Below are 13,179 nucleotides of genomic sequence, written 5' to 3' on the forward strand. Positions count from 1 at the left end.
TCACTGGTGGCAAATTACCAAGTCAAAACGACCGTGTATTTACCCCTTCTGAGTACAGTTAAAATATGTACCTGATCCTGATATAGAAGCTCAACATACCCAAAACACTGATCCAAGCATAATACAGGGACTTACCCAGAGTATCTGCCTATAAGTTATTGCTCATGGATAAACTTTCAATAACCTGTTCTGACTCCCAATTCTAACTGCAAAATTTAACACTGGATAACTCACTCCAAAAATTACAAGAGTTTACAATCGTTCTCTGTTGAGGAGGGAATAGAGAATGCTCATCTCTTGAAGAGCTGCACATCATTTTTGACGTGATGCATCATTACAAGGCAGCTGAGACCATTTGCATGGGTGCCTCAGCTTTGTGCTGACCTGCCACAGCCCCATTCCCCAGAATATTATATAGCTTCTCCCCCAACCCTAATCATTCAAGTGGCGCAATGAAATTTTCATGACAAGAATGATAAACCCACTCTGCCTGATGATTTTACGGAGGCAGTGGTGAAGAGAGTGATGATAGTGAAGGAGAGAGGGATCACGATGGAGGTGGTGACAATCGAGGAGAGGGTGGTGAAGATGGAAGAGAGGGAGGTGACGATGGAAGAGAGGGTGGTGACAATGAAGGAGAGGGTGGTGAAGGTGGAAGAGAGGGTGGTGACAATGGAGGAGAGGGTGGTGACAATGAACGAGAGAATGGTGATGATGGAGGAGAGAGTGGTGACAATGGAGGAGAGGGTGGTGATGATGGAAGAGAGGGTGGTGATGATGGAAGAGAGGGTGGTGACAATGGAGGAGAGGGTGGTGACAATGAACGAGAGAATGGTGATGATGGAGGAGAGAGTGGTGACAATGGAGGAGAGGGTGGTGACAATGGAGGAGAGGGTGGTGAAGGTGGAAGAGAGGGTGGTGACAATGGAGGAAAGGGTGGTGACGATGGAGGAGAGGGTGGTGATGATGGAGGAGAGGGTGGTGACAATGGAGGAGAGGGAGGTGACGATGGAGGAGAGGGTGGTGATGATGGAGGAGAGGGTGGTGACGATGGAGGAGAGGGTGGTGACGATGGAGGAGAGGGAGGTGACAATGGAGGAGAGAGTGGTGACGATGGAGGAGAGGGAGGTAACGATGGAGGAGAGGGAGGTGACGATGAAGGAGAGGGTGGTGACAATGGAGGAGAGAGTGGTGACGATGGAGGAGAGGGAGGTAACGATGGAGGAGAGGGTGGTGATGATGGAGGAGAGAGTGGTGATGATGGAGGAGAGGGTGGTGACGATGGAGGAGAGGGTGGTGACGATGGAGGAGAGGGTGGTGACGATGGAGGAGAGGGAGGTGACGATGGAGGAGAGGGAGGTAACGATGGAGGAGAGGGTGGTGATGATGGAGGAGAGGGTGGTGACGATGGAGGAGAGGGTGGTGACGATGGAGGACAGAGTGGTGATCATGGAGGAGAGGGTGGTGATGATGGAGGAGAAGGAGGTGACGATGGAGGAGAGAGTAGTGATGATGGAGGAAAGGGAGGTGACGATGGAGACAATGGAGGAGACGATGGAGACAATGGAGGAGAGGGAGGTGACGATGGAGGAGAGGGTGGTGACGATGGAGGAGAGAGTAGTGACGATGGAGGAGAGGGTGGTGACGATGGAGGAGAGGGTGGTGACAATGGAGGAGAGTAGTGACAATGGAAAAGAGCTGGGTGACGCTGGAGGAGAGGGGGTGAGGGTGGAGGAGGGGGTCATGATGGAGGAGGGGGGTGACGATGACGGAGAGGGTGGTGGCGATGGAGGAGGGGGGTGATGATGAAGGAGGGGGGTGACGATGGAGGAGAGGGGGTGACGATGGAGGAGAGGGTGGTAACGATGGAGGAGAGTTTGACGATGGAGGAGAGGGTTGACGATGAAGGAGGGGGGTGATGATGGAGGAGAGTTTGACGATGGAGGAGAGGGTGGTGACGATGAAGGAGGGGGGTGACGATGGAGGAGAGGTTGGTGACGATGGAGGATAGGGTGGTGACGATGGAGGAGAGGGGATGGCGATGGAGGAGGGGGTGATGATGGAGGAGAGGGGGTGACGATGGAGGAGGGGGGTGATGATGGAGGAGAGGGGGTGACGATGGAGGAGGGGGTGACGATGAAGGAGGGGGGTGATGATGGAGGAGAGGTTGGTGACGATGGAGGATAGGGTGGTGACGATGGAGGAGAGGGGATGGCGATGGAGGAGGGGGTGATGATGGAGGAGAGGGGGTGGCGATGGGGGAGGGGGTTGGCGATGGAGGAGAGGGGATGGCGATGGAGGAGGGGGTGATGATGGAGGAGAGGGGGTGGCGATGGGGGAGGGGGTTGGCGATGGAGGAGAGGGGATGGCGATGGAGGAGGGGGTGATGATGGAGGAGAGGGGATGGCGATGGAGGAGGGGGTGATGATGGAGGAGAGGGGATGGCGATGGAGGAGGGGGTGATGATGGAGGAGAGGGGATGGCGATGGAGGAGGGGGTGATGATGGAGGAGAGGGGATGGCGATGGAGGAGGGGGTGATGATGAAGGAGGGGGGTGACGATGGAGGAGGGGGGTGATGATGGAGGAGAGGGGGTGACGATGGAGGAGGGGGGTGACGATGAAGGAGGGGGGTGACAATGGAGGAGAGGGGGTGGCGATGGGGGAGGGGGGGTGGCGATGGAGGAGAGGGGGTGACGATGGGGGAGGGGGGTGACGATAGAGGAGGGGGGTGACGATGGAGGAGTGGGGGTGACGATGGAGGAGTGGGGGTGGCGATGGGGGAGAGGGGGTGATGATGGAGGAGAGGGGGTGACGATGGAGGAGAAGGGGTGACGATGGAGGAGAGGGTGACGATGAAGGAGGGGGGTGACAATGGAGGAGAGGGGGTGGCGATGGGGGAGGGGGGTGGCGATGGAGGAGAGGGGGTGACGATGGAGGAGAGGAGGTGACGATAGAGGAGGGGGGTGACGATGGAGGAGTGGGGGTGGCGATGGGGGAGAGGAGGTGACGATAGAGGAGGGGGGTGACGATGGAGGAGTGGGGGTGGCGATGGGGGAGAGGGGGTGATGATGGAGGAGAGGGGGTGACGATGGAGGAGAGGGGGTGACGATGGAGGAGCGAGTGTATATTTAAATGTAACAATCCTGATCCAGATGAAAGTGCTCTTCAGTTACCCAATGTTCTCTGATTGTTGTCAAATCACTGCCAGATACCACCTACTGACCACAACATTGGTTGTTTTCTCAGAATTCTAATCCAATTTCTTCAAAATCTGCTTGTGTTAAGTGCTTTCTGTTCTGATTAATGAATTATTAAATGGGCCATGGTACAACGATTTGCCAATCGTGTATTTTCATTTGACTTCTCTTTTAAAAAAGATAATTCTGATTGACACATGATCAGATCCAAGCCCAGCATTTCTTGGCAGCCGTGGTACAAATTGATAAGGATTTGCCAGTGCTGGGTTTTCCCTTTAGAAGTTAGAATTATGTGATCATTCAATGCTTTTCCTTTTCAGCTGTGAAGTGCAACCTTCTGCTGTGTTCATGCTATTTAAAACGGGAGCTGAGTTTGTGGCCCGGTGGCTTGCCTTTAAAGTATTGGTCACCCATGGAGGTGGAAATATGTTTCTGGGAGTCAGCACTGGGGATGTGGGAAGAACAGTATTGGTAGAGACAGGGGAAAGTAAATCAGGGGAGATGGAGCCGATGGAGGAGACTGTTCGCGCATCATGGGCTGCCTCTTTTCCTTCACGGAAAATCTTGCTGTTTCTGGAACTGAAATATTGGTACATCCTTGAAGAACCCAGCACTAACGCCATGCTGATCATGGTCTGCGGGCTTTACCATGACATTGCAATGCTTATAGTGAGAAAGGATTGGGCAGTGAAACTTATGTTGGTCCCAACTTAAAAGCAACATCTATTAGCCACTAACTCTGCCTTCTAGAACTTCTTCCTCCTCCGCTTTTAAAAGCCTCCTAAAACTTCTCTCCGATGGGGCCTTTGGCCCCTCAACCCATATTCATTCTGTTTTCTCTTTCTTCTTCCTGCTTAGTGTCCATTGGGAGGAGGTAGGGCCAAAAAACATGGCAATCAGAGGTAACTGAACGAAGCAAACTTCTCTGCAGATTTCTCCCTTTAGAAGTTAGAATTATGTGATCATTCAATGCTTTTCCTTTTAAGTGTGGAAGGAGTCAATCAATAATGAAGAAGCTGCAGTGTGATACAGCTGGCAAAGGTTTGCCAAAGCTAGTATGAAGATGTTGATTTTTAATATTGAACGTGGCGAAGGCAAAGTCAGGCACTCATAATTCGCCTTAAAAAGCAACTGTGCCACATCCAGCTTTTAGAAAGCTGCAAAGCCACTCATCATTGAACATGGTCAATGTTTGTGGCCAATTAAATAACAATCATTTTTTCTGCACTGTATAATACTTTGGGAGTGAAAGTGAATTGTGGACTTGCATTTGGACCCATTCTGACCCAGTCTCAATCTCCTCCCCAACTCTCCTGAAAACTGGGCTAGGGAGACATATTGCCAGCAGCCTTACTGTGACACAGCCCAGTGGGCAATCTTCAGGTGTGAGGCTAAATGATGAATGCTGGTGGGCTATTGAGGGTAGGGCCAGAGGCATCACAAACAAGCCCAATCCTGTCCTCCCCTGGCATTCAAACATGCATTTTACAGTAGGAGTCATAGGATAGCGATCAGAACTGGGAACTCTAGCTGAATTTTCTTATTTCCCTCCCTAACAGAGGGGCATTGAGATCAGTTGTAATGCCTCTAGTGCTGACCCAATTCATATTGGGTAATTCAGAACAGACCTGTGATCTTCATCGTCTGTGTGGTTCAGCATAGCACTGGGCAGTGCCGTAATCTATTAAGCCATCAAAGGAGTTAGATATTGTTGGTGAAATGGTGTGAGAAAAATAAAACAAATGAACAACCTTCTCACCTACCTACAATTGTTTTAAATATAGAGTATCCTGTATTTAATTAGTATTCTAATTAGCTGAAGTGCGTGTTTTATATTGGTGCCTGCTCATTTTAAAATATCACCAAATGGACAAATGACCCTCATTCTTCCTGGGCACTGCCCATTTGGATCTATGAGAATTCTGCTCAAGTCAGAAAATGTATGCAACCTACTCAGAATGAAGTCCGTGATATTCTACTTCCCTGGGAGGTGCAGAGGTTTGTCCTACAGAGAAGGTAGACATATGGATCAGACTCTAAGCAAACATAGTTAATGCCAAGGTCTATATGAAGCTGATGAGGAAGGTCAGGGACAATATGAAGCTGATGAGAAGGAGTGTCCATTAACTTTAGCAAGAAGTACAGGAAAAGTAGGACGAGGATTGAATGTAGGAATGAATGGGGTGATCAATATTCAAAGGAACACTGTGGTTCCTGTGCTGTGGAAACCACAGAAGTGTCATCGATGGAGTTAAACCTGCCGCGGGTTAAACAATGAGGATTGATATTCTGGGGTTTTGCCCAGTTACCTCTGAGCATCCTGAGGGAGTTTTGCAGGATCTTCCCTCAGTAGTTAGGTCGAGTTCATAGCAGTTTAGACATGGTCTGTTCAGGGGAATGGACATGATGGGCTGAAAGGCCTTTCCCTATTCCATGATTTATGTTTTAATAATGTAGAATCAGAGAGGAAGTTTCTTTGTAAATATTTCCTATGCTACAGATGTCTTATGCACCATCAATTTACAGTAGCTGCCCATAATATCAGAATATCTCTGAAATACCAGGACTACCAATAGAATAATTTTTTAATAAGTGTACCAGTAATAGAGAAAAAAGTATTAAACACTCTGCATAATAAGCATGTAACACAGCATAATTAAAGCTTATTAATGAAATGTGATAAAACTATTTCCTCAAAACCACAGTAGCTGTCACCAATAGAGAATTCCCACTCCAGAGACTTGAGCACAAAATCTAAGCTGACACTTCAGTGCAGTACTGAGGGAGTGCTGCACTTTTGGAGGTGTCGTCTTTCGGATAAGACATTAAAGGGAGCCCCGTCTGCCCTCTCAGGTGGATGCAAAAGATCCCTTGGCACTATTTCGAAGAAGAGCAGGGGAGTTCTCCCTGGTGTCCTGGCCAGTATCACTAAAAAACAGATTATCAGGTCATTATCTCATTGCTGTTTGAGGGACCTTGCTGTGCGCAAATTGGCTGCCATGTTTCCTACATTTCAACAGTGACTACACTTTAAAAGTACTTCATTTGCTGTAAAGTGCTTTGGGATGACCTGAGGTCATGAAATGCATTATATAAATGCAAGTCTTCCTTCCTTTTTCTTTCTTTCAGTCACATTATCAGCTTAAAAAAAGGTCTGAAGACCAGGCCCTCTGCAGTATAGGCTAAGCTCCTGAGAGTGCTGAATAAAACTTCAAGCACCAGCAACATTGCAAGACAAAAGGAAATTACTGTAACGCTTGCAGACATTTTAGTCTACCCAAACTTCTGATCTAAATTTAGCTGCCCTTTAAAAATATCAATGAAAACAATTGATCAAAGTCACTGCAAGGGGAAGGCAACCCAAAATAATTGTCGGTGAACTTTTCTGTTTTTCACCTGACTGGGGTGTCACTCTCTCTTGCTAAAGTCAGGAAGATCCTGCTTGTAAACACTCCATGTAGTGCTCTGGTTGCATCCCTTGAATTCAGGTTCAAAGTTTCCAGTCTGTTGGATTTCTGCTTATGAATGTTCAGTTGAGTAATTTAGATCTAATTGCATATCTACTTCAAGGTTACATTGATGGGAGGATATATGGAAATGTAAATACATATGTTGCAGCCATTAAATTCTCAAACAGCAATCGTAGCAAAAATATTATGTTTAGACCTCACTACGAGATCAACTTTTGAACTTAAAACAAGATGTCTATTTAAAAAAAACACTGAATATAAGATTTCCTGATGACACTCCTGAATCTCCTCGTGTGAGTTCTGATCTTAGCTGGCTGGAGTAGATGCGTAGACAAGGAAAATTTCAGGGCAAGGTCACCTCAGGCTATTCTTATACTCCTGGTAATTACTGGTTACGGAGTAGCATTGGTACAGGGTGCAATGCTGGTTACCCTGCCTGCCTGCTCACCCAAAGAATGGTGGAAAACTCAGAGAATGTGGTGAAAGGACTTAAAAGATGGAGAAAATAATAACTTGGAGGAAAGAAAATTAAATGGAAAAGTTCCAAATAAACTGAGATATATAATGCAATTTGACCCTTTGCCTACATCTTCAAAATTGTTGACTTGAGGTGGAAGAAATAATTTACTAAAACTCTGATTTCTCTTGGATAGATGGCATGAAACAATAACTTGTCCCAATTTAAGATTCTCCCTGGCTTAGGTGCAAATGAAATGATGATAGATGTGGAGATACAGGGGACAACTGAACTCAAATTGTTTTTTTGAGCCAAAGTGTAGCAGAGCAGATGGTTTGTTTTTGGTCTGATCTTCAGTTGAATATGGCGGTTTGTAACCAAAAGTATTGTCCCTATATTCTACGACCAACTCAGTTGATTTCAACGAGCAGGGCGAGTAGGTAATAGGTAAGTTACTTTGTACTGTTCAAGAAAGTACAGTTGTGTGTGACAGAGCGGTAAGTGTGAGCAGACGACCGATTCCCCACATGGAGTGTTGTCAATGATAGTTGACCATTACTGAGGAGTGTGGTGAGCTGGGACAATGCACAATTCTTCAGAGTACGAAATTGGAAGGTGTCCACTCGTCCACACCTTTAAGCGACCAATTACACTGCACTCTTGGTGAAGACTTGGAAGTAGATTTACTGTCACCCTCTCAATCAGCAAGATATAGGAAGTAGTAGAGAGTAGAAATGAGTTGGAAGTATATAAAATATCGAACAAAAAATATACAATCACCCAGCTTGAACTATCTTTCTACTTTTCACCCCTCCTCCTTCTCTCCCAAAGACATTGGCTCTTGCTGTTCTACGGGCACCACCAGAACCTCAACAACCTGTTTTCTACATCAAAGAACAATTTGGAACATATTAGAGTCTGGTTCCACAAAGATCATTGTGATCTTTTCTCCGGTAGATGGATCATATGCAGCACCCTGAGTATTTTATAGCAATCACAGGAGTGAACCCAAGTCAAGTAAAGCTGAAATTTCATTGAGTAAGCTGTTCTCACCATTACTAATGATTAATATCTCTGCGAGTACTAATGTTATGGAGTCTCTACAGATCTAGCACATGGACATAGTGGCACAGACATTATTATCAAGGCCTGAATTAGACACTCTACTGCAAATGTTCCATCAACTTTTTTCATAATTCAAACTGAAAGCCGTAAAGCCCTGCAATATTTTATTTGCATACACTGACATGCCAATATGTTATAGCATCTGTTTGGAGTAATATTGCAGAGGTGTTACCTACTAATTCCAAGCCAGACTGATTTCATGCTGCGTGCAGAGTTGCAAATACAGCCCAGCAATTCTGATTGAATTTAAGGAGAAGCTTTGAGGGTGACCCCCATAAGCAACATACCTATAGCACAGAGTACAGACTGTAATTATTTCACCGTTTTCATTAATCATTGTGTTCATACCAACATACAAGAAACATCATTAAATCATCCATGGATACAGATATGTACAACGTATAAATATAAAATGAAAATATAAAATATTAAAATCCAAGATTTATTTTTTTCCATGCGAATAAAAATATATTTCAGTGGATGCAGCTAGAGGTAGTGATGGGTGAGTTGGGGGAGATGCTCTTAGGGCAACATTATGGACTGTAATGTGATGATATGACTCTTATCAAGAGTTTCTGTTCATGACCATCATTTTCCGATCCTCCCTGGCTACAGGCGTGGTGCTGGAGGATTGGAGGACTGCTAATGTTGTACTGTTGTTTAAAAAGGGAGAAAAGCATAGACCTAGTAAGTACAGGCCAGTCAGTCTAACCTCAGTGGTGGGCACATTGTTGGAATCAATTCTGAGGAACAGTATAAACCGTCATTTAGAAAGGCATGGATTAATCAAGGACAGTCAACATGGATTTGTTAAGGGAAGGTCGTGCCTGACTAACTTGATTGAACTTTTTGGGGAGATAACAAGGAGGGTCGATGAGGGTAGTGCGTTTGATGTAATCTACATGGATTTTAGCAAGGCATTTGACAAGGTCCCACATGGCAGACTGGTCAAAAAAGTAAAAGCCAATGGAATCCAAGGGAAAGTGGCTAGTTGGATCCAAAATTGGCTCAGTGGAAGGAAGGAAAGGGTAATGGTCGACAGGTGTTTTTGTGACTGGAAGACTGTTTCCAATGGGGCTCCACAGGGTTCAGTACTAGGTCCCTTGCTTTTTGTGGTATATATTAATGATTTAGACTTAAATGTAGGGGGCATGATTAAGAAGTTTGCAGATGATACAAAAATTGGCTGTGTGGTTGATAGTGAGGAGGAAAGCTGTAGACTGCAGGAAGATATCAATGGATTGGTCAGGTGGGCAAAAAAGTGGCAAATGGAATTCAATCTGGAGAAGTGTGAGGTAATGCGTTTGGGGAGGTCAAACAAGGCAAGGGAATAAACAATAAATGGGAGGATACTGAGAGGTGTAGAGGAAGAAAGGGACCTTGGAGTGCATGTCCACAGATCCCTGAAGGTAGCAGGACAGGTAGACAAGGTGGTTAAGAAGGCATATGGGATACTTTCCTTTATTAGCTGAGGCACAGAATATAAGAGCAGGAAGGTTATGCTAGAACTGTATAAAACACGAGTTAGGCCACAGCTTGAGGACTGCATACAGTTCTGGTCACCACAATACAGGAAGATGTGATTGCACTAGAGAGGGTACAGAGGAGATTTACGAGGATGTTGCCACGTCTGGAGAAATTTAGCTATCATGATAGATCGGATAGGCTGGGGTTGTTTTCTTTGGAACAGAGGAGGCTGAGAGTGATTTAATTGAGGTGTATAAAATTATGAGGGGCCTAGATAGAGTGGATAGGAAGGACCTATTTCCCTTAGCAGGGAGGTCAATAACCAGGGGGCATAGTTTTAAAGTAATTAGTAGAAGGATTAGAAGGGAGCTGAGGAAAATTATTTTCTCCCAGACGGTGGTGGAGGGATCTGGAACTCACTGCCTGAAAGAGTGGTAGAAACCCTCATCGCATTTAAAAGGTACTTGAGGTGCCGCAACCTACAAGGCTACGGACCAAGTGCCGGGAAGTGGGATTAAGTTGGGTAGCTCTATTTTGAACGGCACAGAAAAGATTGGGCCGAATGGCCTCTTTCTGTGCCGTAAATGTTTTATGTTTCTAATATTCCCAATTTGAGCCTTTGAGGTTACTCATTTCACCAAGTAATTGGCCAACCAGCCTTAACCCTTCAATTACTTTAACTGTCTTGTATTTACCAACACTTTAGAAGGAAGGGTGCCTTTGTATGTGGGAGTTTGAAAATAGGCTTTGATTCCTGGAAGAGCTCAAAACGGGGCCAAGGGAAGTCTGCATGGCAGCTGGTACTATAAGTGATCCAAAATAAATCTTTACAATTACAGTTTTGCGATTTTGTTTTGTAAACTGACCTATTAGTTCAAACCATTATTTTTAAATGATGGCGCCAGTTACTGTCACAATATTGTGAGCTCCTCTCCAGACCAACGTGGTCTTACATTTCTTATTCTGGTTCTCTACCACCAAACAGCTCGAGTTCAGGTCCACCTCGAGGCCCGTGGACATGAAAAGGGCCTTGGCTTATTTTCATTTACATACAGCTATGGCAGGTTTAAGCAAGCCATAGAACATATGGTTTGGTAATCCCTAGGGGACATACATTATGCAAATATGGCTGTACTTTAGGAATGTGGACAATGCAAGGCGCTGTTTTAAATCCATTTATTTTTCATGTCCCTTGTTAGTATTGCATGCCATGTTTTGCCTCTCCTTTCTGGAATCCATGATGTGTTTTGTATTTCTCGCGTAGGAATCCAGATCGTGTTTTACATTTGTTGCTTCAGCTTGACTTATCTCAGTTGGGTGCATTTTTTTGTTTTGATCATTTCTAAACACCTGCACAACTTGAATGTTCAACTGCTTCCATAATTCCACATCACAGCCTGCCCAGCTGATGATTTGAGTGTGGCTAAATGTATTAACCGGGCAGAAACATAAAATGTTCTTGGAAAGAAACTAACTCAATTTAGTACTGATCCCTACAGAATTAGCCTTCAGCCTCATGATTTGAAGTGATGTCTTAGATCTCAGAGTTGACCATAATTTCTGCTTTTGTTTGGATTATGGATGGGGAGAAATCATGCTTTCTTTTGACTGTTTGGGAGAGGTCACTGAGGTCAAAGTGCCTTTTCTTCTACCTTGCTAGTGATGACAGGCAATTTGATTTAAAATGTGAAAAGTTCTGCCTGATTATACTTTCAAATGTTCGCTTATTTTTTTCTGAACCTTTAGCTCCTGTTTTCCCCAAAATCTTGAATAAATCTGGTTGAATCTCCTGTTTTTGTCACCGTGCCAGGTGTTTACAGAGACATACACAATGCGTGATAAGCTGGGGAAAGCAGATGTGTCCATTTGTTGATATCGTTATATCATGACACAAAATCCTGTCACATGTGGCATGAATAAAAAGTAAGGAGAGAGAGAGAAATATGCAAAAACAAAGCTCAAGTTCTTAGAATAAATAAATGGAATGCCTAACTGTTAACTAGCTATGTGAAGATACATAAAAATGTACTGACTCAACTTACACATTTCCCCTTGATTTTATTAAAAATGTGCTTGCTCGCCCTGAGACCAAATGAGCTTATTGGCAAATGGTAACAAAATGCTGATGCAAGAGAGGCAGAGAGAGAGAGTTGAGTGCTTCCAATTCAATTAATCTCTTGAACTGTGTCAAAAATTGGTCTCAACGCTTTATTTCTCTCTCTTTTTTCTTCTTCGCTTCACTGACTAATGGCTACATGCCACATTTGTACTAAATGTATGCTTTGTTTACCATCTGCGTTTGGTCTATGCAGCATTTCCACCGATTAGTGTCAGCTTAAAATTGATGCTCTCCCACAGTGAACAATTTGTTAAAAACCCCACTCTGTAGGGGAACTGGTGGTGCTGTGGGTTTGCTGCTTGCTTTTCAGTTTTTGGACTTGGATTCAAATTTAGCACAGACTGATGGCATGAAAGTCTCTTCTGTCTGCTGGCCTTAGGGTTTGTCAGAGTCAATGCAGTTCCTGGTGGCCATGGGCTAATGGCACAAAGCTGGTCCTAATTTAGCAAATTTAAAGGCCGCAGGATGGCTGGCATAGGAAATGGGAAAAATGTAACACAAGTAGGGGATGCTTTTCTGTGGCTGGAGTTGGGGTGCTGTGTTGGAGCAGAGTAAAGGAAGTTTGAATTACAAAGTGTTCCGTTCCCTGCCTCGGACATCCATCACCTTGATGATCACAAAAAAAATCTACTGACCATGTACTGAAACAACAAACATAACATTATCTAAAACTTTTTTTTTTGCCTCAAATTTTCTCCTCACCTCTCACGAAGGTACTCATACATGCTCGGGTAAGGGCTCAAAGGCACTGATACCTCTCCGATCTCTTGCTTAAAGGCTATTCTTTTCATACACGAGCTATTTGATTTTTCAGATCTAGCTGAACCCAATCCTATCTTTAAGGACTTGCACATGGACTTTCCATCAAGGGTCAATGGATAATAATGGGGAGTGGGAACCCTGGCTAATTTTTTGCTTCTGAATTTTTCCCTTCAGATTCCAAGGACACTGAAATCAATCACACTGCACCTCAACTACAAACTACAATCTGAGATCAGCTGGTCAACACAGACCATGGATGGAATGTGGGACTGTCCTGATTTGTATGCCTCATCTGTAGATTTACCCACTGAGCTAAGCGGGGAAGCCAGCTCACACTTCAAGTATGCAAGGTCTTCCTGCAGGCAGGATTAACACTACCATTAAATATTACAGGATAACAGGTGGCAAGCTAGTTAATCATAAGTAAGAACGACCACTGGCACTCCAGACTACTGAGAGTTCTAAAAGCTTTATCTTGCAAGTGAATCCCATTTCTCATTGTGTCAATTTGTGCGTGACTGATGTAAGAGATGAGAGAGTAAGACATTTTAATTACAGCGGACAAAGAATAGCTAGGTGAA

At 44.8% G+C, this 13,179-nt stretch overlaps 1 protein-coding gene across 1 annotated transcript; it reads left to right on the top strand.

Moving 5' to 3' along the window:
* Positions 1 to 552: 552 nt before the first annotated feature.
* Positions 553 to 12,970, top strand: LOC137326769 (putative golgin subfamily A member 6-like protein 19). The gene is made up of 3 exons (XM_067992163.1): positions 553 to 1,002; positions 8,083 to 8,142; positions 12,773 to 12,970. Exons 1-3 carry the CDS (start codon positions 553 to 555, stop codon positions 12,968 to 12,970), a joined length of 708 nt encoding a protein of 235 aa, XP_067848264.1.
* Positions 12,971 to 13,179: the final 209 nt, after the last annotated feature.

The sequence above is a fragment of the Heptranchias perlo genome, chromosome 10 (assembly GCF_035084215.1).
Source record: "Heptranchias perlo isolate sHepPer1 chromosome 10, sHepPer1.hap1, whole genome shotgun sequence".
Lineage (NCBI taxonomy): Eukaryota > Metazoa > Chordata > Chondrichthyes > Hexanchiformes > Hexanchidae > Heptranchias > Heptranchias perlo.